This window comes from Lissotriton helveticus, chromosome 12, assembly GCF_964261635.1.
Source record: "Lissotriton helveticus chromosome 12, aLisHel1.1, whole genome shotgun sequence".
NCBI lineage: Eukaryota > Metazoa > Chordata > Amphibia > Caudata > Salamandridae > Lissotriton > Lissotriton helveticus.
The window spans coordinates 552,081,182-552,107,317 of NC_136073.1; the positions used below are offsets into that span (position 1 = coordinate 552,081,182).

At 43.5% G+C, this 26,136-nt stretch overlaps 1 protein-coding gene across 1 annotated transcript in view; it reads left to right on the forward strand.

The window, feature by feature from the left end:
- RSPRY1 (ring finger and SPRY domain containing 1) overlaps positions 1 to 26,136 on the forward strand; it is a 220,759-nt gene that overhangs the window by 140,180 nt on the left and 54,443 nt on the right. The window contains exons 8-11 of the mRNA XM_078670430.1: positions 372 to 503; positions 3,504 to 3,619; positions 7,970 to 8,113; positions 11,123 to 11,234. Of these exons, the coding sequence (XP_078526556.1) occupies positions 372 to 503; positions 3,504 to 3,619; positions 7,970 to 8,113; positions 11,123 to 11,234 (504 nt within the window). The remainder of the gene's footprint in view (positions 1 to 371; positions 504 to 3,503; positions 3,620 to 7,969; positions 8,114 to 11,122; positions 11,235 to 26,136) is intronic.

A 26,136-nucleotide genomic window follows, 5' to 3' on the forward strand; every position in this document is an offset into this window, starting at 1 on the left:
AGTCTGTGCCTGGGGGAAATTTAAAATGTGAGGAATCTGTGGTTCGATAAAGTACCCTCCAGAAAGAGCAATGCCGAAGATAAGCAACTCAGTCTTGGAGGAAGATGTCCCCAATACATTCCTATTTATTTGTCAAGTAAATTGAAAAATGTGTTCATTTGTAATTTTAATATTCAATTTGTAAGTAGTAGGAGTGCTATGTAGAATGATATGCATGACCATATTCAACTGCGTTATTGTAGGTAAATTATTTTGGACTGACAGATTTCTTAATTTTAATTTCCTGATATGTTTTTATAAAGAACGGTGAATGGAAAGTGATAAATACCTCGTGTATAATTTGTTTAATACCTACTGTTTCCTTTTATCAGGTGAAAATAAATTAACGATTTCTGAGTCCTCTATAAGTGATCAGCTACTCAGATTGGAGACATGGATGAATAACTCTGACTACTTAAAACGCCAAGTTGGATTCTGTGCCCAATGGAGTTTAGACAATCTCTGTAAGATTTCATTTATGATGTTTAATTATCTTACCTAAATCTGCCTCCGGTTTTGTGAATATTCCAAATTTGCAAATACAGTTCTAAAGATCAGTTGTGAGATTTTGTTTTCTTTTTCAGAGAATTTAGCTACCAGTTAGCTCTGTCAAGTCAAACTCTTAAATTCTCTCACTTAAGGTCTGTTTAATTGGGATGTTTTAGGTCCCATTAGGTGTTTCCTCTGCCAAACTGTGCTGTCCTTCAATACATCCATTTGGGGAATTAAGTTGCTTAAATGAGAAGACGATTGCGTCTGAACCTAAAGACTAAACAGCTCAAAAACATTAAGTACTTAAACAACCTGTTTTTTTTCTTCAGTGGCACCTCTGAAAAACTTCCCATCTCACCTCCACTGTCATTATAGTAGCAAATGTTGCAATAGCCCTAAGGCAAGTTAGCCTTGTCTGCATTGGAATAGTTTGACTGGGTAGTACAATACACCTTTTAATTGGATTACCCTCAGATCCCTGTACCCTGTGCTACTGCAACTGCTGCAATTATGATGGCAACACCTCAGTCCACCACCCAGCATCTTAGGGCTGCTACTAAAATGTTCAAGTCTGTTGAAGTACTGTCTATTATGCAAGTTTCATTCTCCCTTGTCCTATTGTGAAGATGTGAGCTGGTCCTTATATTCAACTACAAAAACAAAAAGCTAAGTGGTGCCAGTGAGGCTACATCCTGTCCTCTAAATAAAAATGCCTGAGGCCCGTCTCCTTCTCGACTTCACAGTGGTTATGCACTCAGTGTCTTCCCTTCACTACTGTACACCTTTACCCATACAATATAATTGCAAGTCCATTTAAGCAAAGCAGATACAAATAGAAGAAAAAATATGTCAATAACACCGTTCGTGTTTTCAAAGAGATATTAAATGTCTGCTTAGAAAGTAGAACTGGTCCAGTGCTGTGTTAATGACCTTTGGTATAATTGATCACCTATTGATCATTCCGACGTTCCAAAGCAGAATTGAAGACCTCTGACTGGGAGTAGGGTTGTTGTAGTTTTGGCCAATGCCACAGTGTTTGCTGCTTGAGTTGATTTCAAGATGAAAGCTTTGAAATGAACATCCATCTAAACTAGTAACAGAGGCTTAAAGAAAAGCCATGAAATCTTCCTATGCTTTCGCCAATGGATGATAACTCCTTCGTATCGAAAGGAAGGTAGGATCCAGATGAAGGCCCTAATTAAAGTAATTGACAGCAATTTTTCAATTGCATTTGTTTTTAGTAGCATTGGTTGCTAATTTGCCATACTGTTATATTTTGCATGGGGCTAACTGAATGCGTCAGATGTGTGTGGTTGGCCTGACATTTTTTTTTTTAAAATGGGACAAACATTCAGAGTAACATGCTGCAAAGCAAAACATTACCTAGGTCATCTACGCACACTTAATTTATTTTCTCATTTTAATTTTTTTAATTGCCGTAATTTTAAAGCTTTTTGAAACTGGTGACCTCAGGAGTGCTGTTACTGATGTCATGCTGGAAAAAGTCTAGATAATGTTGTCGAAATTGCGTTTCACATTACCAACTGTGGCCACAAATAGCCATTGCTTAAGGCAAAAAACAGTGCTGCACCTATAATGCTGACATCTCTTCCAACAGTTGAATGTCTTTTTGTGTTGAGGTACAGTCCAACACCAGTTCTTATAGCTCATACACAACCGCTAAACCTTATGTATTTCAGGCCAAAAGCAACATATCTATCTATCTATCATTTTTAAGTTCTTGAGAACTATCTCGTCCACTCCGTCCTTTAGTTAAGATTTTAGTCTAAAATATAGTGCAAAATGCCCTTGCGTTTGATAAACATCAGAGTGAGTTACGAACAGTAGCATAAGTGTCCACAATTCCAATCTCATTTTCCTGCAGTTCACTTCCAAAGTCACTGATGTTATCTGTAGTGTGTCAGAGGACTCCTCTTGTCCTAGCATGGCTCCTCCAAATGAAAACAAAAAACGTCAGTTGCACTGACACTGTACGATAAAACCCACCGACTACCTTGACACAGTGGTGTAATGAAACTGATGGGGGGGCCCCCAGCAAAATGGTGCGAGTTGCCCCATAAACTTTCACAGCTCCGATATCCATACGATTAGAGTGATTTGGGGCCCACAGAAGGGTGGTTGTCCCTCTGACACATGGGGCATGCATTACACCACTGACATGACCGCTGCCAGTGCCATAGTCTTGACCGTAGTAATGGCCAAGCCTTAGGAGACTCTGTTGAGCATCTGACTTTGTGCTATGGGATAAAATGGTGAAAGTCTTAGAAATAATTCCACATGAAAAATGTATCTCTCTGAGCAATTTATGATTTTCGAATCCATTTTTCAAGGCATAGAAAGCACTACAATTGCTTCTGAGTCTAATCTCTTACCAATGGAGAATGTGACCAGGCATCCTCATTTTACTAGTCCTTTCATCAGCCTTCTATGCCATTTACTGCAAGCTTCTACTCTTTTCCTTTCACGAGTCTCTGGTCATCTCATCTACATTCTCAGTGTTTTACTGGGTTTTTTTTAAACCCACATTTTAACTGCTGGGTGGCAAAACCTGAAAGAAGCTAACCACTCAGTGGCTATCATTCTTTATAACCATAATTTCAAGGTGTCATACAACTAACCGATTTGTGCTTGGTGGTATTCCCAATATTTGCCTGCTTTTTTTAATTCATTTTCATCTGTTGTCTGTTCATAACATTTCATAATAATGAAAAGTCAAGTAAATAATAATTGAAGTCTTGATTCAGTTCTTTTTCTTGTATGAGTAAGCATGTCTTACTCCTGGAAATTCAGGACTAAGAACACTTTACTCAAACTATGCCATAACCCTCAGTTGATGTTTTTATGTCATGTATTAATACTTTGTATTAAAATGCAAGTCCAACAATATGTAGATGAAATGAAATAGGCGGCTGTTCTGCATATTCTAATTCTATCCATTTTTTTGTCCTTAGTTTTAAAAGAAGGAAGGCAGTTCACATACGAGAAAGTAGATGTTTCTAATATCAACGCCATGCTGAACAGCAATGATGTTAGCGAGTATCTCAAAATCTCACCACATGGACTGGAGGTAGAAATAATAATTAGTTCTTTAAGACAAGATGCCTGCTGCAAACAGTTTCTTCTGTTAGTATGCACTCTATGTTTAGTGTTTGTGACTTCCCTGTTAAAATCAGTGGCACAAATAATATACATTTGGTTTAATTGCCAACATTTTCATTATAATAAACCAAATTCAATCATGGATTTCTTGGTGCCTGTTACAAACTTTGGTAGTGGCTTATTCATCGGTGTGTGTGGTATGATGTCACTATTGCCCCACATCAAATAATTAGCCTTTAAGCGCAGAAATCATGATTGCTGCAGTAGTGATTGATTAAACAGCAGATTTTCTCCATGATGTGATATTTGTGATCAGTCTATACTTTTAACTAGGTGAAGGATCTCTGAGCACAATTTATTATGATCAACATCTCTCAGAAAAAAGCTTGCATATGCTGATCAGCAAGTATACTGTCGAAAGGCATTGCTCCATCTGCCTGGCCTTCACAAACCTCTCCTGTGCCTTCAACTTTGTGTGGTTAGATTTAAATTATGGAAGATCCTGACCAATCAGCTTCAATTAGGTTTGGCCCATCAGGTGAGTAGACAGACAGTTTAAAGATAGGGAGAGGGGTGCTCCAGTGTTGTTTCCTTGCTCCCCTGTTTCTTTCGTACATTAATGACCGTTGCACAGCCCTGCCTAACAAAGTTTTAGATTCCCCCCCAATTGTTAGAAAAAAGGTCCCAGTTTTATTATATGCAGATGATGCTGTTTTACTCCCCAGAACCCCCAATGGCGTTAATATTTTATTTCAAGAATGTGGTTCTTTGATCGGGACACTTGGTTTGATCACTCATCATTAATATCGTCATAGTTTGTAATCCTGGGCAACATAAGATGCAGGCAAATACGTTTACAAGGTCACCCTGTCTACCAGACCCAGGATTTTTCATATTTTGGCATAGTTATGGATGCAAGGGGTAATTTGGGACCCTTTATTGCTAAAGATCGCTAAAAATCTCTAAATTCGGTGGAGTATGTATTTTTAATCTGGCTAACCACATTGGGCGACAACCTGTAGCCTCTCTCCTGGAGGATAAAATGCCTCCCAATGCTTACGGAGGGCTTCTGACTTTGTGGTTACTCTAATAGTAGTCTCTTCCAGGGTGAGCAGAATAGGGCATTTAGGCGATTCATGGGATTTTCACCTGTATGCTCTACCTTTATTATGCACCTGGAACTTGGGGCAGATTATACTGATGATATTATTAAGCTGGCCCCCTCCTCTTGTGGTGTTCAGTCTGGGTGAACCTACATGCCTCGCTAAACCAGAGATCATCAAAGACTGTTTCTCGTGCGAGAGAGGTCTCCGAATTCCCTTGGTTAAAAACAGTAAGTCTGAATAGACGAATTTGGAAAGGCCGTCCTTATTTTTCGAACCCAACTGCTATTACTAAAACTCACTTGGCCTGGGTGAAAACCGCATTTGAGTGAAGGATGAGTGGTCTTGGGGAGGAACTTGAACTCTGAAAACCTATTTAAAATGGAGTCGACCTCATAGTCTTCATGTAAACAGCATGCCATTATCTAGGCCACAGGTAAACATGCTGAGCAGGCTAACTAAAATGGAAAATGTTGCTAAAATGGAACCTGTCCTGTGTGTTTAAGAACCTAAAACTAAAAGGAGCCTAAAAGCAAGTGATTAAAATAGGAAAAATAAAAGAATTATGAAGGGAAACGGTCATAAGATTTACGATATTCCTGGATTAATTTTTAAACTAAATAGTAACAAAATTATTGCTGAATGTGTTTTTCATTGATCTTGTTTGTCAGACCTGCATTATACATTTACAGAATAAAATCACAGGCCCGAAATGTGATGAAATAGCAATTCATCACTTTGTTATATGTTAAATAACCCATGTCTTCAAACTGAAATGAAAAAGGGGTCTCAGCGCTGGAAGACATGATCCTTAAAACAGATTCTGATAATGGACTTTATGATGCAGGTGAAGAAATAGGTCAACCATACCAGGATGACAACTGGTATGAGGATCTACAAGTTGCTAGTGGCCTCAACACTTCATTTGATACTGTCCTGTTCTCTCCTTCAAGCCCTTCTAAAGAGAGTGCATCATTTGCTATTATGATGCGGAGGGTTGCGGAGAGCCTTGACCTTCAGCTGCCTGCCAAGAGGTTTAGACCAATCTTGTAACCTATGTCCTTCAACCTGATCAGAGCTCTCTGGAGCCTCTGTCTGTTTAATGAGGCCCTCAGTGATACCATTTTGGGGACTGAGGCTAAGGCCTGCATTAGGCTCTAGTGCATACTCCAGTGTCCCTCTTGACAGAGTCCAAGCAAATTGGTGCTTTTGGCAGACCAGGTAGGGGTATTCAACATCGCCAACTAACACCAGCTCAACATACTCCAGTCTTACTGTGACTGCAGTTGTGGAGTGCCGGTACTGGACATTTGCCAGGTGGTTACATGATCGTCACTCCATAGGTTCGTAAAGCACTGCTGTTTGGACTGCCAGGTCAGTTTATAAGGGCTCTTTGCTCGCTCAGTCCTGTAGGACTTTTTGGTTTGAGCCAGTTCACAGACCCTCCACCCTAGAGGTATTGCTTGGGTATCTATTCTGTAGTGAAGCATCTCTTTAAAATCCTCCCCTTGCTGTGAACTGGACTCCTTTTCACTAAAGATCCCAATTTAGGAATCTGCACACCGGCGGCAGTCATTCTGATTTTGGCTTCAAGAAAGAATTGATGTCAGAGTGCATGGGTGGGGTCTGTATAGGCCTGCATATGTCACTCTGGCGTGCAGCGACATCAGCGCAGGGCCACGAGTGCTGCCTGTCAGCATGCAGGGATACTGCTTAGAATATTCCCTAGGCATGAAACAGGATCTGGAAAATTCAAAGATGAGGAATCTGCAGATTGTACCAGAAAAGGCGTTACCAAAGTAAGTAATTTGTTAGGCATAAACTGGCTCACTGACATCAGTTTCTTTCTCCATGCCTCATTGATACGGTCCGAAGCTCTCTTTTGGGGTCTCCCTCACTAAATTCTCAGCTTTCAACAGTGGTTATGTCAAATATCTTATCATAGATCCTCTGATGTCAAACCTGGCAGAGGGTGCTGGAAGGTTTCCTTTTCGTGTCCGCACAACTGTTTGTAGTCTCTATGGTTGGAACACAACACTAGGTCCGGTGACTTTTTGCTTCCATGCAACTGAAGGTCATTGGGGAGCAAGAGGCTATGCTATTCTTGGCTAAGGCATGCAAGGACAACCCCTCCCTCGAAGTGGCCTCTCGAAAAGGTAAATAACCTTCCATGGAGCGTTCTCATAAGGGATCTTGCCAAAAAAAGCAACAACGTGTCATATTAAAGAGAAATCCTCTTCGTAGTCGGAGAAGCCACTTTCCAGAGACAGTTTGAAGCCTCAAAACTGTTCACTGATGATGGTAGAACCTCTGTCCCCTAAGAAGCTGAGGCTTGAGTACCTCAGTCTTTTGGCTGACTCCACGCAGTTGGGTGGCATGGCTGTGCTGGATCTTTACAGGACTGCCATTCAGCCCTCTGGTGATGTAGTCCCATATGTAATCCGTAATGTTACTGACCATGTCTTGAGTGATGTAGTATGTGAGGTCATAAGCAGTGCATTGTGGGTGTGCAAGTTATAGTTGGCTCAGGCAACTATAACTGCTGAATTTCAATGGTTTTGTACAAGTGAAATCTGTGCCTAACTATACGATTCCTGTAACCTTTGAATTTTTTCTGTGTATATGTGTGTGTGTGTGTGTGTGTGTGTGTGTGTGTGTGTGTGTATATATATATATATATATATATATATATTATAATCATACCTTGTATATGTAATTACTAAATGATTATCTGACTGAACTAATTGTCTAATTTATTAAACAGTATGTAGGTTCTGAGGAATACACGGGGACCCCACTGTAGCTTAATGTGTAGTGTAGGAAGAGGCTACCCTACCTGAGGTGCTGAGCTGTAGGGCATTTGAAGAGACTGCCTGGGTAAGTGAAGGGGGAGGAGTTAGTTTGCTGGTGTGATCTTAAAGATGTCTCCCTGTGAACTCTCTTAGCAATGCAGTCATTTGAGATTGCTGTCTTGCTTACCTAGGACATAAAATGTCTGCAGATACAGTGGAACATGTTGTCATTTGCTTATCTTTTCATAATTTGAATGTTTGCATGGACCAGACACTGCCAATGCCTAATGTGTCCCCATCAAACAGACTTCTGGGCTCACGAACCACTGGTTTTAACTGTGTATTTTGTAGAGTTCAAGCTTTGTTTTCCATTTAATGTTTCATTCAGAAGAGAAATCATGTATTCTGCTTTTGATGTTACAGGCCCGATGTGATGCATCTTCTTTTGAAAGTGTTCGATGTACTTTTTGTGTTGATTCTGGAATCTGGTACTATGAAGTTACAGTTGTTACCTCTGGCGTAATGCAAATTGGTTGGGCGACCAAAGACAGCAAATTTCTTAATCATGTAAGTATATGTTTTGTGAAATCTTATTAACTATATTCAGTCATTGCTTTGTAACCAGTTAGCTTGATGCCCAAACTACTGCTTGATCCCACCAGGCACACAAACTGAGAATTCAGCAAATATAATTCTGGGGTCATATTACAGATGGTGCCCCGGGGGCGCAAAAGGGCATTTGCGGCCCCAGGGCACTTTAGTATTGTAGAAGAGGACGCAGATGCTTGTGTGTTCCCTTCTATAATGTCGATAGCGCTGGTGCACTTAAAGCCAGCACTATCAGCAGAGGGGGTCCCCTCATTTGCATAGGGGCGTGCCCTATGCAAATGAGGGAATTCCTTTGACTGCACCTGCGTCTGTAATATGGCGCGGGTGCAGAGTCAAAGAAGCCCTCAATAAGCGCACTGTCAATGTGACGTTTAAAAGGTGGCGCACTGTCAGTGCGCTCCCTGAGAGCAGCACTATGCAGGGTGTAAAGGGGGTCCAATGGACCCCCCCCCCCCCCCAGACATCCCCTTGCAGGCGGGTGCATTTACTGACTGCACCTGCTTGCAAGAGGATCACTAATCCCCTTTGAAAGTGCAGACGGGTGCCGCCTGCACTGTGAAAACACTGGGCAGCTGCTCCATGTTTTCACATGAATACGTTGCCCCCAGGGCAGTGTGAGGTCGCAGCTGCCCTGGAGGGAACGCATACACCATAATGGAGCACATTATCATTGTTTGTGCCCGACGCACCTTTTGAAAGGTGTGCCAGGCGCATACAATGATAACGTGTAATACGGCCACTGGTCTCCTCCTTGCTTACTTTGTGATTCGGATATATGTACTTTAATACTGCACAGCCAATTAATATGCAATTAGTTAAACATTAACTGAAGTTTGTTTAAATCTGTTTGCCCATTTACAAGATGTTTCAAGAAGTCTTGATCTTTAAAGAAACTCTTTCGCAAATGGAGATGGCTCTTTGGAACATTAGTACTTGAGCATACTGTGACAGGTAGCATTATCTTACACCCTTTCCCAAACGACCTATCTCTTCTTTTGAAGAGTAAATATTTCGCAAAACTTCCTTTATCATGGCTAAGTCCTAGCTGGTGCGCAATGTGCATCGAGTTTCCCTATTCGGCAGATTGACTGGCTTTATTCACTCTAATGCAGCATAGTACAAAGTTAAATTCTGACTGAGGGAACATGATCTAATTTTTCAGACCAGAGCAAATCTTGTGTGAATGCTGTAAGCATGGCAAGAGTGAGACTGTATCTAGGATGGGGCACCTGGTGAATAATATTTCTTAATTTGTGGATAAATATCTTATAACTTTATATGGAGACTTGAAGAAGGAGCCTGGCTTTGAGCAGAAGAGTCAATACTTCATCCCAGCTAAACGTTTGTGGCGTTTCTTGATTCAGTCCTGAATATTTCTAGAATTGCTCCTAGGAATTGTAGGCTTCAAAAGTATTACCAAATCTTGGGTTTTGAACATGCATCTAGCAACTGCTGAACCTCTGTCGTTTTCTCGTCAGACTAAAATTTTAATTACTTTGATGAGATTGGCATGGTTTGCCTCGTTGGGAGGTATGATTAATACAATAATTGGGATGGATAAGGTGTGGGGGGCTAAATTCACTTTCTCTAGGATTGGAGGTTCTCTTGTAAACGTATGGTCGGCTCAGAGAATCTTTTCTATCTCAATTATAGCAAAATTAATGGTATGCTCTTTGAAAAATCCGTGCTGAATGGATCAGGACACTGGCTGTTTTCAACCTCTGTGCATGTTTCCTCTTCAGCACAGTGACCATCCAAAAATCTTTAAGGGGTGTTACTCTAACATATCCAGTTTTCTAATAAAAGGATCCGGTCCCAGTAAAAGCAGGAAGTGCTTAAGCCACACTTGTTTATCATTTTTTAAATTCAATTTAAGTTTTAATCATAAGATTTTGAACGTAAATTAAGAGGTCTCCAACAAGCCAAACCAAGAAAAGTGTGAAGTAAGATATGAATGAAATAAAATGTACAATAATAAAATGACCGGAAACCTAAAAAGTAAAACAGTTCAGAATGTGCTTATGGTATTTGTCATAATGTGTGCTTTGTGTCCTTACTCTACGATACAAAAGGGGATGATGGACGGAGCGTTTGAGCAAATCAAACACTCACCCCCAGTCAACTGATCTGGGTTTAATCCATCACCATTCTTTAGCTCACTCCGCCACCCCAGTTCTGACATGGCCATATGCAAATCAGTCTGACCCTGTGCCTCATGGGAACTGTCCAGCCCGAACTGCCAAAGTCATGTCTTCCCTGGACCGGAAACAAGCATCCTGGGACCGGTTTCTGGCATTTTAGCCGTCATCAGCCAGGCTAGCTTGAATCCAGTGGCAAAGTGAGCAAGGGACTCACATCTGAGCATACCCTGCCCTGTGCCTCATGGGAACAGTCCAGCCTGAACTGCCAAAGCCATGTCTTCCCTGGACCGGAAACAATGACTGATGACGGCTGAAATGCCAGAAACCGGTTCCAGGATACTTGTTTCCGGTCAGACTGATTTGTATATGGCCATGTCTGAACTGGGGTGGCGGAGTGAGCTAAAGAATGGTGATGGATTAAACCCAGATCAGTTGACTGGGGGTGAGTGTTTGATTTGCTCAAACGCTCCGTTCATCATCCCCTTTTGTTTCGCTTTGTGTCCGTACTCTAGCAGCATTAGGTGGATATGAGTCATTTAAGACGGTTGCAGTTAGTGGTAAATGTCTGAAGTACCTTTTTAAGAAAGTTCTCCCAAATCCTTTAATATAGCAGTAATCCGAAGGCCGCCGCATCATCGGAATGTAAATAGTAACTTGATGTTGAATTTATAGATCTCCTGTTTGCCAAATTGTACCCAGTAGTTTCTGTAGTTATTTGAAAGCTATGTAATTAAACATTTATGTATGGTGTGTGTGCAGGTGGGAGTAATGCTTGTATGCCAAGTGATACAAATAGAACATTTATTTTGGCCTTTTTTCTTTAAAGGAAGGTTACGGTATCGGAGATGATGAATACTCCTGTGCGTACGATGGCTGCCGGCAACTCATCTGGTATAATGCGAGAAGTAAACCTCATTCCCATCCATGCTGGAAGGAAGGTAAAGATATGTTCTTTTTTTTCTTTATCCTAAACTTCTTCACACTATTGTAATTCCCTGCGAGTTATTCTTTAACCCAGAGACAAAATAATTTAAAGAACAAATCAAACACCCTTGTGTTTTTTGTGAGCAATTGACAACTTGTGCCAAGGCTCAGGTTCCACAGGCAGGCACTAATGGCACTCCAACCCTTGTTAAGTGTCCCTTCTGACTACAATATAGTAGTATGGTCTTGCCCCAGAGTAGTTCAGTTCAATCCTGTAGGAAAACACAAATGTTGCTACCTACTTTATTATCTACATGTAATTTAAAATTGTCCCCAAGAGTTGTAGGTCACACTTTTGAATCTAATTGTGGTCGTAATTCTGAATTGGTGTCCTTCACTCGTCTTTTGGTCTACAGCTTCTCATAAATAAATGCATGATAAAGTTTAATAACCGAATAGGTTTGCTATTTCACAAATATGGTTTAACATAAGGTCATATAATTGGAGCAGCAATAGAATAACTCCACATATGAAAAGGCCAGCTCTTGTGTTTGGACTCCTACAGTTTCTTTGGCCTTCTCTCTGGATACTTCCCCTTTCGATCTGCTCTGCTTCAAAGTCCCTAGGACTCACTTCTTCTAGTGGTTTTATCCACTGCTTCACCCTCAAATATACTTGTGATCTCTTCTTTTGTAGCCATCTGTTACATCATTATGGACACCCCTAGCTCAGGTGTCTCTATCCAGTCGATCGCGAGCTACCAGTAGCTTGCAGAAACCTTCAGAGTATCTCCCAGGCTTGGGTTTATCTTTAACTAAGAAGTGCAATAAATAAGTGTTGCGTTCTCCTTTTAAATTTAAGGAAATACTATGTTTATTTTACATTATTATCAGATTGCAGATAGCCAAGCCAGACGGTGAGCACCTATAATATAGGTGAGTCCCAGAGGTTCAGAACTGAACTACTGACTTATTTAACTGTTAAATATAACTCATTCTCGACTCAATATTGGAGCATGAGAAATAAATTATATTTCTGAATGCTTTAAAATGAGAACAAACTTAAATGAAGAGTAAACTTAAAGATTAAGCCAAGTCTTCATTTGAACTTTCTCCCTTTTAAAGTGCCGCATTTACAAACAGTAGGCATCTTGCTCCTAGTTGTTGGGAGACAGTGCCATATTTATAACTGAAAAATACAATCATTTTCTTTTAAATGGAAGAAATATAAGTGAAGAAAAATGTTTCTATGAAACATTCTTATTGCTTTTCTTTATTTTAATTACGCCATTTATCTCCTAATATTTTATGTAGCAGATTTCTGCACTTTAAATTTAAAATCCTTGCATTCAAAGAAATGACTGTATTTTCCTTTTTATAAACTGCACCATATCTACAGTCCACTGGAAGAAAAATGGCTGCTGTTTGTAAAGACACTTTGACATGCGAAAAAATTAAAACAATGAGTTTTATGTAATGCATATAAACCAAGTTAACTATTCCGTTGAATTTCCTCCCATTTCAAAGTGTCACATTACACACAACAGGCATCTAGCTCCTAGTGACTGGTAGACACAGTCGTATGTATAACTGAAAAATACAGCCCTTTTTACATGGGGGGAAATTTAAACTGCAAAAAAAATGTTCCATCAAGTGAAGAAATGTTTTCCTTATGAATATTTTTGAAGAACGTTTTTCTGCACTTTAAATTTTGCCCATTTGAAAAAAACAAAAAACGGTTATATGTTTGCGTTGTACATGTGCCTTGTGCCACAAGTACACGCTTTACAGGCTCTCGGTCACCCATGTGCATATATCCCATTCCTTCACACAGATGTTCATACATCCACACAGCAGTGGCGGCTGTTGGAATTTGAAAGTGGTGGGGTGTAAAACCAGTGATTGAATTGTAGCACAAGTGGGGCTGGTGTTTATTGGGGGAGGCTCGGGAGAGAGGAATCTCACCCCTCCCCCACCCTGAGGAAAGTTTTGAAAATTGTTGTATTTTTGTGCAAGGTTCTGTAATATTTCTGTGATGTGGACAAAAAAATCCAATTCTGATACTGGCATCAGCCTGCCTCCCTCCTTTTAGTCAGGATGTGGTGTTGCGGCCATAGCTGGAGACTTAGGAACTGGGGGACCAGGCTTAATTCTCAGTGTGAATATCCTGCGAGTCTGGGCAAATCACTTAATCTCACATCTGCCCATAAAAAATGAATGAGACTTTGTGTAATGTAATTGGTGCCCAGGAAAGATCTAAATTATTTTGAGTCGACTTCGCACCATATAAAAACTGCACAAAGAGATTGGAAAAAAAAAGCTTTAACATAATAAAAGACACATTGTGGCTGATTTGTACAAAGTTGAGCCAGAAAATATTGCTAAATCACAGCTATCCCACTTACATTTTGTGATCTTTGGCAAATATTTTATTTCACCAAAACTCAATTTTCTTCATTATGACAAGTGAAAGCACTTTTAAATACACTTTTAAATATGTGAGTTCAGAATATCAGTTGTACAAAAGGTGTGGCTAAAAAACCCAAAATATTCTGTAAGTTTCACCAGCAGTACCTACCTATAAAATAACAAGGAACTTAAGAGAAAAAAAATAGTACTCAGTGACAAACACACTGCAGTACATTATGAAAGTCTGTTAACACACTGCAGAGGTATGTGTATAACCAGAGAGCCAGAGAATTACATTTTTGTTGGTGCAGTGCAGAATAGTAACAACTGTATTTTTAGTGGTATGACGCCACAGCCTGTGACAGAAAGCACAGTGAATATGCAAGTCATTATTTCAAACTTGCATTACACACAGTAAGATAGATTGCTACAAAATGCCTGAAGATGAAATGATGCTTCCAAAATATAGATTTGAGTCATGCCGAAACTGTACTTTTTTTTTTTTTTTAAACTTATTTTTATTCAGAAAGAAAAAAGATTTAGGTTACAACACACCATGTATAAGTGTACACTCAGTGGCTTAAAACATCCGGTTTAACACAAAAAAAAAAAAATAAATAAATAAATAAATAAAAAAAAAAAAACATTTCAGAGTTAATCATCTTTTCAAACACTGTCCATCATAATGTATGATTTTCTTGAAATATATCCTAACCTATCCCCGACCGCCAATCAGCTATTGGTTTCCAAATCCGCATCCCTCTTTCCCTCCCCCTCCTACCTTTCCTTGCATAAATTGGGTTTTCCAGATTGTATGAGGACAATAAATTAGCCAACCAAACCTGTAGAGTCGGGGGGTTAGGGTCTAGCCATGCCCTAGCAATACACAATCTATATACTGCCATAGCCAAAAAAACAAACTCATGATGTTCACCTTCTTCTGGTACTATTCCTAAAAGAATGTGGACTGGCTTAAGTTCCAACTTGATCTTAAGTGAAGCCTCCATAAAATGTTCAAGATTTCGTAGCAGTGTGTGTAGTTGTGGGCATAATGCAAACATATGTATTATATCCGCCTCTGCTGAGTTACAACGCGGACAGGTTATACCCTCTGTTCCTCCCCATTTCGCTATCCTTGCTGGCGTGTAGTATAGGGAGTATATAGTTTTATAGTGCTGCGACTGTAAAGATGCCGAACACAACACTGAACATCCTAGCTCCAAAGAATCCTGGAACCACCCTAGTTCTCCTTCCAGCTTTTCTGCCCATTTTTCACTGTGTTTATCCAAATCGTCCTGCATACCGGACACAAAGCTAGCATATAGACTTCTTATGGAACAGTCCCCCCCTAGTCTTATTTTTTCCATTATCTCTACTTTATTATAGCCAGCCGGACCTCCTTGCTTATTCCCTAAGAAGCTCCTAATCTGTAAATACTTAAAGAAATCCTTATTATTTAAACCAAACTTAGTACATATCTCTGAAAAGGTAGCCAAACCCTGGATCCCCCACAGATCTCCAATGCTTGTTACCCCCTTTTTCATCCAGCTTTCCATTACTCTATCTCCGAACACCTCGTCTGGGAATGACCTATTTTTAAACAGTCTTGTATAGCGGTTGAATCTTCCTAGCCCCACTTTCTTCATATATGCCGTCCATATCTTCACTCCTGCCTCAACCGTCTTATATCAGGTTCTTTTATAGCACCCGTATTCCACACAAGCCAGAAAGCAATTTTCAGCTTCTTCCCCTAATACAGCCTTATAGATTCTAGTAGACCCCTCTCTTACCCTTGAATCATCTCCCCCCCCTATTAAGCCTTGCATATATTGTATGGTCGCCGCCCAATAATACAGCTTGAAGTCAGGTGCACCCCATCCCCCTCTTTCCCTCGGAAGTGTCATATAGCGATAAGCCCTGCGCGTTTTCCCATGGGCCCAAATAAATTTATTAAGAATCCTCTCTAATGCTGAAAACCACTTTGCTTCGAAGAATAGTGGAATTGCCCTGAAAAAATACAAAAATCTTGGGAGTATCAACATTTTAATCACATTCGTACATCCCAGCAAGGACAGGTGAAGGTTGTTTAGTCGTTCTAGATCTGATTTTACCTTCGCCAACAGGGGGACCACATTATTCTGTACTGCTACTTCCAAATTCGCAGATATCTCTACCCCCAAGTAAACTGCTGAGTTAACCTTTCTTAAATCTACGTTGTTTTGGTCATTTAGCACATACCGATTGCTCACTATTTGGGTCTTGGTTTTATTTAAGCTATACCCAGAGACTTTCCCAAAAGACTCGGCCTCCCTTTCTACTTCCACCATTGCCTCATCTGGATATGGGGTTAGGATGGCCACGTCATCCGCATACGCCAAGATCTTCGCTTCCGACCCATTCAAGCTCATCCTAGCAATTCCATCATTCAATTCAAGCCGGCGCAGAAAAGGATCCAAATACAGCGCAAACAGTAAGGGAGACGACGGGCAGCCCTGTCTCGTGCCTCTTTCAATCCTAATTCCCTCTGAAAATCCCCTACACACCCTAATTCTAGCCGTAGGGTTCTTATACAATGCCTGCATTGCTTTGATATACCTGTTGCCAATGCCATTCCATCTCAATACTTCCCACAAATACTCCCAGGAGACTCTATCGAAAGCCTTCTCTGCGTCTAAGAAGATCGCAGCCATAGGGTCTCCTGGGGTACTAGCTGCGTCAAAGAGAGTTAAGACCTGCCTTGTGTGTTGCGTGGTGTCCTTGCCTGGTATGAACCCATGTTGGGAATGAACGACTAGTTCCTCAATAACTCCTGCCAACCTTCTAGCCAGAATTTTGGAATAGATTTTGGAGTCCGCATTCATTAGCGTTATTGGGCGGTATGATCCTGGCTGACTTAGTGGTTTCCCTTTTTTGGGAATCACCACTATATCGGCCCCCCCCCAGGAGTCGGGGATTGATTCCCCTAGCTGTGCCTTAATCATCACATCAAACATATCCTCAGTCAACAATTCAGAGAAAACTTTATAAAATTCCACTGGTAGCTGGTCGGGACCTGCAGCCTTTCCGGAAGGAAGAAGTTTTAATGCTTCTATGAACTCCTCTTTCTTGAATGGTTGCTCTAACTCCTCCTTCCTTTCTGGAGAGATACCCTCTGGGGCCACCCCTCTCAGATATCCCTCTATCTCATGCGAGTTCCCCTTTATGTTTTCCGTATATAATGTTGCATAAAACTGCCTGAAGACTTTCTGTATCCCATCTGCTCCTACCACTCGATTTCCAAATTGATCTATCATCTCGAGGATATCTGCTGCTGCTGCTCGCTGCCTGGTGCGAACAGCCAACAGGTGCCCTACCTTTTCACTGAACTCATATATCCCCTCTTTTCGGGCCAGATATTCCCCCACCGCCTTGGATAACATATGTTCAGAGGCCTCTGCCTTTAGTGACACCGTCTTCAATAACACTGGCTCTAAGGGGAGTTGCTGGTATATTGCTTCGCCCAACTCCCTCTCTACATTAAGGAGTTTCATATTCCATTCCGCGATCTTGTTTTTTTCCTTTGTCCTTGCAGCTGCCCCATAGCTCATGGTCTCCCCTCTTACCCCCGCCTTAAAGGCGTCCCAAACCATTCCCGGGCTAGCGGTACCCCTGTTGAAATCCCAATAATCTCTGATCCATGATCCCATACGCTCTTTGTACCCCTCCTCCTGCAGTAATGCCCTTTCAAAAGTCCACTCCCTTTTTTCCCTTCTATCCAGCCCTATTTTAATTGTTAAAACCAAAGGGTTATGGTCTGAAATTAGGCGGGGGTATTTTTCTATTGAAACTGCATTAATGAGGGATCCAGAAACCAGAAAATAATCCAGCCTAACCATCCGTTTATGAGGAGCAGAGTAAAATGTGCTTCCATCTAGAGCTGAATGCAGCTCTATCCAAGGGTCGAATAAAGAGTTGTTACTAACCAAATCACACAATGCCCTATAGGTTCTTTTTTTCCTTCCTGCATAAAGAGTCCCTGACTGTAGGATAGGGTCTCTAAAATCATGTATGTTCAGATCTCCGCAAAGTATAATCGGTTCAGGCCAATTAACCAGCTCTGAATCTACAAATTGAAACCCCTCCGGGTCATCTTGCGTTGAGCCATATATAGTTACCAAAGAAAACCTCACTCCCCTAAAAGTCAAATCCAACATGACCCACCGCCCCAACTCATCTTCCAGTTTTTTATTCACAACCATATCCCTAATCTTCCCTAGTATCGCGACCCCTTTAGTCCTTATAGCCTGTTTTGATTTAGCTAAGACTGTGAACCCTAGTTGCCCAAGCAAATAAGCCTGAGCCACCTCTATATGGGTCTCTTGTAAGCAAACTATATCCAGATGCAACCCCCCTAACAACGCCGCTACCCTATTTCTCTTATTGGAGTCATTTAGCCCACACACATTAATACTCGCAATTCTACAGTTCATTGCAAATTTTCAGTTTTCCAAGTGTCCCCAAATTTTTAATACGATATGCGTGACCATATAACCTATGAATCCTACCAAGTGTACTCACAACTAGCAAAAAAGAAAACAGTGTGGTGTGTTCAAACATTCCAAAAAAATTAACCAGTTTTTTTACATTTTTCTCCCCCCTCTCCCCCCCCCCTTGACCCCCCCCCTCCTGTCCCCCCTTGTCCTTCCCACCCCAGCAGCTCCCCCCCCCCCTGTTTCCTGGCAAATAGGTCAATTAGACCTATGTGTGGTCGCTTTGGGTAGTGCTAATCGCACCCTCCTCCCCCCCGGGATCTCGCCAACCCATAGTATAGTCCTAGCTAGGTATCATCTCAGCAAAGTACCATTGCTCTGTTACCCTCCCTTTTGTGTTTTGAGGTCATCTAGGAACTGTTGGGCCTTAATCTCTGACAGAAAAAATCTAACTCTTCCCTTTGTTACGACCTTAAGCTTTGCAGGGAAGAGAAGATATGCTTCAGACCCCTGCGCCTGGAGAGGCGCTATCATTTGCCTTAGTCTCCACCTTCTCTCTACTGTGGCATGACAAAAATCGGGCCTGGCAAAGAAGGTGATGCCCCCTGCTGTACACCGTTTGTCGGGTCTGGCTTTCTCGATGATTTCTTCCCTTAGAAGGTAGTTACCTACATTAACAAGAATTGCCCGGGGTAGATTGCCCTGCCCTTCTCCTCCGTAGCCTTTCTTTAGTGCAAAGGGAAATCTGTGTGCCCTTTGTATCTCTTTATCCCACTGCCAGTCGGAGTCAGGAAATGCACCCTTTAACAAGCCAACCACAAAGCGTCGAGTATCCTGCCCCTCAAGCCCTTCTGCCACACCCAGGATTCTAACATTGTTCCACCTCTGGCGGTTTTCAAAGTCCTCCAGCTTCCACTGGAAGTCTTCAGATAGTTTTTCCTGGGCCGTCTGGAAGGTACGCCAAGTCCCAACATCATCCTCCAGTTTGCCAGTACGTTCCTCTACCTCTGTAACTCTGTCCGCGATCTCATCGTACAGCTTATTCATCTTCCTCATTGTGTTCTGAATCTTTTTTGAGGCCTGCCTCGCTCTCCGGCTCTCTGTCCTTGCTTCTGTTTGAATTTGTTTTAAAGTACTAAACAGTATGTCAAAGGGAGCTGGTTGCGCTGTAGATTCGGAAGGCATCTCCTTCCTATTATTCTCCTCAGAATATGCTAGCGAGGTAGCGGAGTAATCCCATGTTAAACGATTGGAATCCCCAGATGGTGTCTCAGTGTGGCGTCTGCTTAGCATTGACAGTCTTTTCAGTTTTTTCCTGGTCGTATCATTACCAGCCACACTTGATCCTGAGCTAGACAGCTCCTCTGAACTGCCCTCGGGGCTCTGGCCCGTCTCCGAACCTTCATCTGGAGAAAAAAACTCTCCCTCTGTTGAAGGCCCTTCCCCAATCTTGTTTAGGCTCTCTACGCAATGGACTTTTAAGCCGGGTGTGTTGCATTCCTCCCCCACCAGAGTTAAAGTGCCGCTCTTATCTTTATCTTTATCTTCTTTATCTTTGCCTAGGTCTGCTTTCAAGCCCAAACCCAGCTCGGTTTCCATCATCAATATGGCCCCCAACATGTCTGAGTTACCTGTCAGGCCTCTCCTCCACCCTCCTTCTGGGGTCACTGTCTTTCCGGGTGCACTGCCTGGCATGCTCTCCACCGACACTGTCTCTGGTGCAGAGCTCCTCCTGCCGAGTGCGCCTGCCTGCCCCATTAGCAGAATGGAATTTTCCCTGCTCATGCTGTCAGAACCCAGGCTTGATGGTTGCGTAGCAACCCCACGTCCGACGCTCCCTGCGCCCTCAGCGTCCTCGCGGATGGCCCCGTCGGCTTCTGACACACTGCCGGCTGCAGAGATGCTGCTACCGCTGATTGCGCGCTCTTCATCACCGCCGGTAAGCTTAGGAGGGAAGACTCCAACTAATGTAGACTGGCGGAGCTGATCTCTGGGTTTATTTTTGCCGATTTCCTTTTCCAACTGCTTCGCGTCTGTATCGCTCACAGACGCTTCCACCCCTCGGCCGCCCTGACTCTTGCCGCTTGGAGTGTTTACCTTTCCCCGCGGTTCCAGCTTCTTCCTCGGTGGGAGGGCGGTATTTTTTCGGACCGCACCTGACGAGCGGGGAGGGCCATTCACATTGGGTGCTTTTTCGCTCAGCCCTGCTGTCGAGGCAGATTTCTCCGTAGCTTTCTCCTTGCTTTCCCTGCCATCCTTGCGCTGGCCTTCCCCCTTCTCCGGCTTTAGCGGTCGCATTGTTATTATTGCTTTTGTTTTTGCTTTTGCCTTTAGATGCAGGGCTATGCGGGATATATCCTTAAAGAGGGCTCTTACTGCTGCTGCCACTTGCGCGCCTTGCCAGATATTCCTCTGCTCTTGAAAAGCAAGCCACCTCCGTGCTCTATTCGCGGTCCTCAGCACGCTCAGCACGCTGTTATCAGAGTCAGCCCCGCTAAAGTCGGCTAAGTAGGTTGCAAAGGGCCAGTTCATAAGCAACATCAGAGACTTTGCTGATTTCACGCCGTGTCTCAGAGACTCATAATCCAGATGTTACACCCCGGTGCGGGAGAGGAGGTTAGTGCGACCGTTCAGCACTGTCCAGCCGCGGCCATCTTGCCCCAGGCTGCGAAGATGCCGAAACTGTACTTAATGCATTTTTTTTTAACATAACTGTCCCTTCAACACCTGGTCAGGGTAGTAACCGCAATATAAATAAAATTACAATTAAAAGTGCACTCATCACAGCTCATTAAACTCTTTGCACTACAGCTTAAAAACAATAAAACTTTGTCACAAACCTTAGTGATTAGATCATTTAAAGCCAGTACCAGGCTCAACCACACTACACTTCCAGATAATACGTTGTACTGCACATTTTCGTTGCTTTCAGGCCAGCAGGCTCCCTTGGAGGAAGGCTTAACTTTGAATAGTGTCTGCCCGGTATTCGTGTTTGGCAGCGCAGGAAAAAAATTTCATTCAAACTATTGAAATTCACGGTCTCTATTGTTGCTAAAATACAGAAGGACTAGGGAGAGAAAACAGCAGGATAAGGAGAGAACGACAGACTAGGACACAGGACAGTGTAGAAAAGGAAGATTGTATGAGAGATAGAGTCCAACACCTCAAAAAGTCGAGATACCACTCGCCCTCAAATCTTCTTTTCCAGTCACGGTGTCGCAGTAGACTGAGGCGCTGCATTCCAACAGTCTGTCCAAGGAAGCCATTTCAACAAGGCCCAGCTGCCGGTCTCCACTCTGCTGATGCTGGAATGCTCTAAACAGAATACACGAGGCGCAGAAGCATGCGCTGTGTATCGGTTTGGAGCACTTGAAAGGCCAGCCAATCTGGTAAAGAAATGCTACAAAGGCACCTTATGATAGAAAAGGAGGCCCGGAAGTACAAGGCTGAACCTGTACACGCCCGGGCTGCTTTAGAATGTGACTTTTTTTAAATGTCATTTCTGGGCGGGTCCAGAGGACCCTAATTATTGCAGAATAGGGCTGACAGCATGTCAGCCCGTACCGCTTTATTTTTACTGCTGCAGTGCTGGCCATAGATACATGCGTGCTTGCGCAGTGGTCTAATTAAACCTGCTTGACTTCCGTTTTGCAGAACAGACTTGTCGGCAAACAAAAGCAGTGAATGCTGCATCCTAAGAATAGTTTAAAAGCATGGTAATTGCTTTTAACAATTACCATCGATCAATCTATGTAACATTTAATTGGGAGGGCGTAGCCCGTCCGCCCAATCCCAGAAACCGCCACCGTGCTACAGGCCATGCACTCACTGACACACAAGGCAGCCCTATCATAGTACTGTTAGTCTTGCAGTAATTTGTTCAAACCATAAATGCGGGCTCCATGGACATTAGGTTTAGAGTCAGTGAAGCTGGGCGAGGGGGTGTCTGGTAAAAACGAGCGAGTTACTTGACCTTCAGTAGCTCACAACGATTTTCACTGATCAGAAGTAGCTTCCATTACAGAAAAGGTTGGAGACCCCTGACCGTGCCTAATGGTGTCCCTGGCATATTGCAGTCATAACAGTGACCCGCCCTTTTTTTAATTTTATTTTTTATAAGTCTCTTTATTGTGCAAATAAGCAATCCACTCTTACATATAGAAGAATAATGTAAATAGACAATAAGCATCAATTGGAGCATTATCCAGTAATCAGATATTCGCACAGAGGGATTTCGGACGTCTTGTATGACACATTGCATTTGTACAATTTTGTTTTTGGTGAAACCATAATCACAATAATGAAATAGGAACAGTGACCCATCCTTGGCCTTATGGTGGCCCTGGTATACTGTCCCCGTCATAGTGCAAGCGCAAAAACTAATTGTAAAATGTGTTTTCAAAAGCAACAGTTTATGAATTGAGGACCTCTTTAAAACAGTTTGTCTGGGTTTCATAACAATAAAGTTTGCCAACACTGACCGCAAGGAAGCGTACGGTCCTGTGCTGCCTATCCTTCACTTCGCCTTGACCCCAGCACTCCAGCGTATGAAGACAAAACTTCTTTATGCCAGAGACCTCCCATCGTCAATATTGCCTTACCTCCTGCACATAGTGGTTTGGGCTGGGCTGCGAGAGTGGCAACGTTGGGGACTGACTAGACTCAGGACTGTTTCTCCAATTGCCAACCACTGAACTTCCGGACATAATTGCTGAGTTTGCTATTCCTCTTCATCAATTTCTCTTATATGGCACAGTAGTGGCTGCTGTTCGGCGGCTCTGGGGCATCGAGGACCTGGAATCTATTGAACATGAGTCTGAAGACCATTTGAACCACAACGATCTAGCTCATGTGATAACGCTGCTATATAGCTCTCTGCCCACTCATGACAAATGCAACCTCTCTTCTTTCCGGGATAGCTGAGCCATAGACTTGGGTCAGGCGCTGATGCATAGAGACTAGGCCAAGGTGCTGTTATCCACCCCAGTCTTACTGCACTGCCCACTGTAAACCGATTCAATATTATCATCTGCATAGGGTGTACCAGACTCCTATTTCACTTAATGAAACGTTCCCGGGGATCCATATGGCATGACTAGATGGTGCAGACTTGATGTTGGACTGCCTGACTCTAACCCATTCTGGGAGTTGGTGACAGCCATTGTCAATGCCGCTATGGACCGCACCTTTGAAAGAACACCAGTTGTGTGCCTGCTAGGATTGTTCCCCAGACCCCACTCCAGACTTATGTCTAAATTTGCGAACCTGCCGTTTGTCATGGCATGTCAAAACATCGCACTGGCTTGGAGGTCCCCTGTCAAACCCTCTCTCCTGGAATGGAGGCGTGAGCTGTCCAGATGAACGGAATGTGAGGTGCTGCTATGAAGTTGTAAGCACGAAAGGGCTGACCTAGTCCAGAACATACTCAAGCGTGGGACCTCTTACTTCAGGATAGCCCACTGATCTCTACAGACAGCTGCCTGCTTCCCACTCCAAACAAGACCCTGTCTGGCAAGCATTCAGTCATCTTGGTCTGCTTAAGGATCGCCCATCCCACTTAAGTTGTAATTTCATATACCGACATGCCTGTGTTGCTCCCGTGCATAATGTCCCTGCCCTGTTAACCGCATTACCCCCTGCTTTATCGCCCTTCCAACTAAAGACCCCATCAGCACCCAAGTGATATCGTGGCCCCTGTGTTCATCCTGTTGATTTGCTGGTTTAGCTGTTCAACACTATTTTTCCTCCCTTCCTTTTGGTCATGGTTCCTTATATTGTTGACTCCCTCTTGGTACTTATACTTTTTCTACGCTTAGATTACTAACCAGATATGCTGCGGTTTGTTTTATTTAACTGTGAGTGATTCAGTTGCCTTGTAAGATGCACGCATTGAGTTCTGTCGCGATCGTCCGTAGCGCAAGAATATATGAAACGCCACTAACCTTTCTCTTGTGGCCAGCAGAGACGAGGACAGATGTATATTCCACCCCCCCCCCCCCAATTCCCTTTAACGCAACCTCGTGCAGAGGAAGAAATCCTGCTGCGTGAAATTGTGCCCAGGGGAAAAGGGAAGTGGATAAAATAACAAACTAGATGTAAATTCTGTGGTCCCTTCAAGGTCTGGTCTGGGAGACTGCACGGCAACAGTAGGGATGTAAATACTGCACATACAGCTAAGGTACAAAAAATAAAAGAATATGCCTTTACTTTCCAGGGTAGAGAGATTCCTCCACTGAATTAGGCTTCAATAAAAGCAGGGTAATTGTATGTATCAAAACTGGAGTTAGTAAAGTAAATGAAAAGGTAATAGACAAAGTTTCAATAACTCCAATGAAGACAGAATACCCATGTAGCTGGTGTTGTTAACTCGTCACAACACTAGAACTAGAACTGCAGGAGAGCTTCCTTACTGTGGAAAAAAGGTTAGCCAAAAAATATAATTGTTTTAATGTAAGGGCTCTTGCATTGCTCAGGGAAGACCATTGGAGACTAGCGTCTGAGCTGGGAACCTACGAACAGTCATACAGAATACTTGCGCTGTCTCCTGAAGGAGATATTTACATTTACGATGCAAAGAAAAACAAACTGGTGTTGAAAGCGCGTCGCAAGTCCACAACAACCACAGAGACTGCCGAATCGTAAATCGATAGGAATGCGTCTTTCAATTGCAGACGCTTAAGCACGCCAATCCACACAACAGAGTCACGTAACAATTAAACACGCCCCAGCGCGTCTGGTGTTACCGCGGCTCTCAATCAAAGTAAATAATGACTGTTGGACGGAGGAGGCGAGCCCGCGCTCCTTCCGTGATAACCTGGGAAAAATGGGGCACACTCTGGAGGGCGAAATCACCAGATACGAGCAGGAATACAAGTTTACAGGAACCAAGGCTGTAGTCTTCACGCTGGAATCCGGCGGGGACACACCATCCGCCATTCCCAGTCGGTGAGAAGATTGTCAAGCACCTTCCCATTGTGGAGGAGGTGCTTATATTAGGACCGCCCTTTGCCTAACTTTGGCTCGCCCCACGGCCTGCTGGTAGTTGTAGTTCTTGAGGCCCTTTCGCACTCTAAAGCTGGGGACGACCCTGGGATTGTTATGACAATAGGTCAGGATGTTGGTACGCCGGCAGGAAATCGCTACAGTTCACACTGCATTACCGCCAGTTCCTCCCTCGCCTTCCTTCAGTACAAATGAGACCCCGCCTCCCACACAGACCCACCCCCAGCATAAAAACTCTGCCCGCCCCCACCTGTTTTTTTCTGTCTCCCTAGTGAGACTTACCTTTTCAGCTCCTCCCTGTGGCGGTGCCGGGGAGTCTTCGGTCTGATTCTCTGCTACGGCGATGCCTTCTGCAGCGTTCTCCTGGCGGTGCCTCCTCTCCTCGTCCCCCTCGTGGTGTGGGGGCGGAGCGGTGGCTCAGAGCTCCTCGACGGTGTTGGACGGTCCTCCTGTGGCTGGGGCTGCGTTTCCGGGTCGGGCTGCGTGGCTGCCTCCTCCCGGAGTGCTATCTTCCCGGGGACAAGGTAGGACGGGTTTGTGCCAGTTTTCTTTTTGATTTCTTCCAGCTGGGGCGTTTCTTTTGCCCTGAAGTGGTGTATGCCTGCCTTGGTGCTGTGCCTCGGTGAGGGCCTTTGGTGGCACTGGTTTTCGCTGGTTTGCTTCCATTCTTGTCCTGCCTCTGCTCCATGTTCCCTTTGGTGGTGGCCTTGCCGGTTGTCTGCCTCTGGGTCTGCTCCTTGCGGGGTCGCTTGTGGTTGGTTGGGGGCATGCTGGTGTCCTCTTCCTCTGCTGCTGAGTCTCGGGTCCCCCTGTGGCGCCCTTGTTGCGCTGGGCTCCGTGGGGAGTATTCTGCCTTTCTTGTCTCTGGATGGTGCTGGACTTGATTGTGGCTGCCCTGTCCTGTGTTCTGGGGTTTGGTTGATGCCTTCTGCGTCCCCTCCTCAACCAGCTGGTACTGTGTGCGACTGGTTCCCGTCTGGGTCCTTGGTTGTGGATCCTTCTCCCGCCTCTGGTCTGCGTGTGGCTCAGGGGTGGTG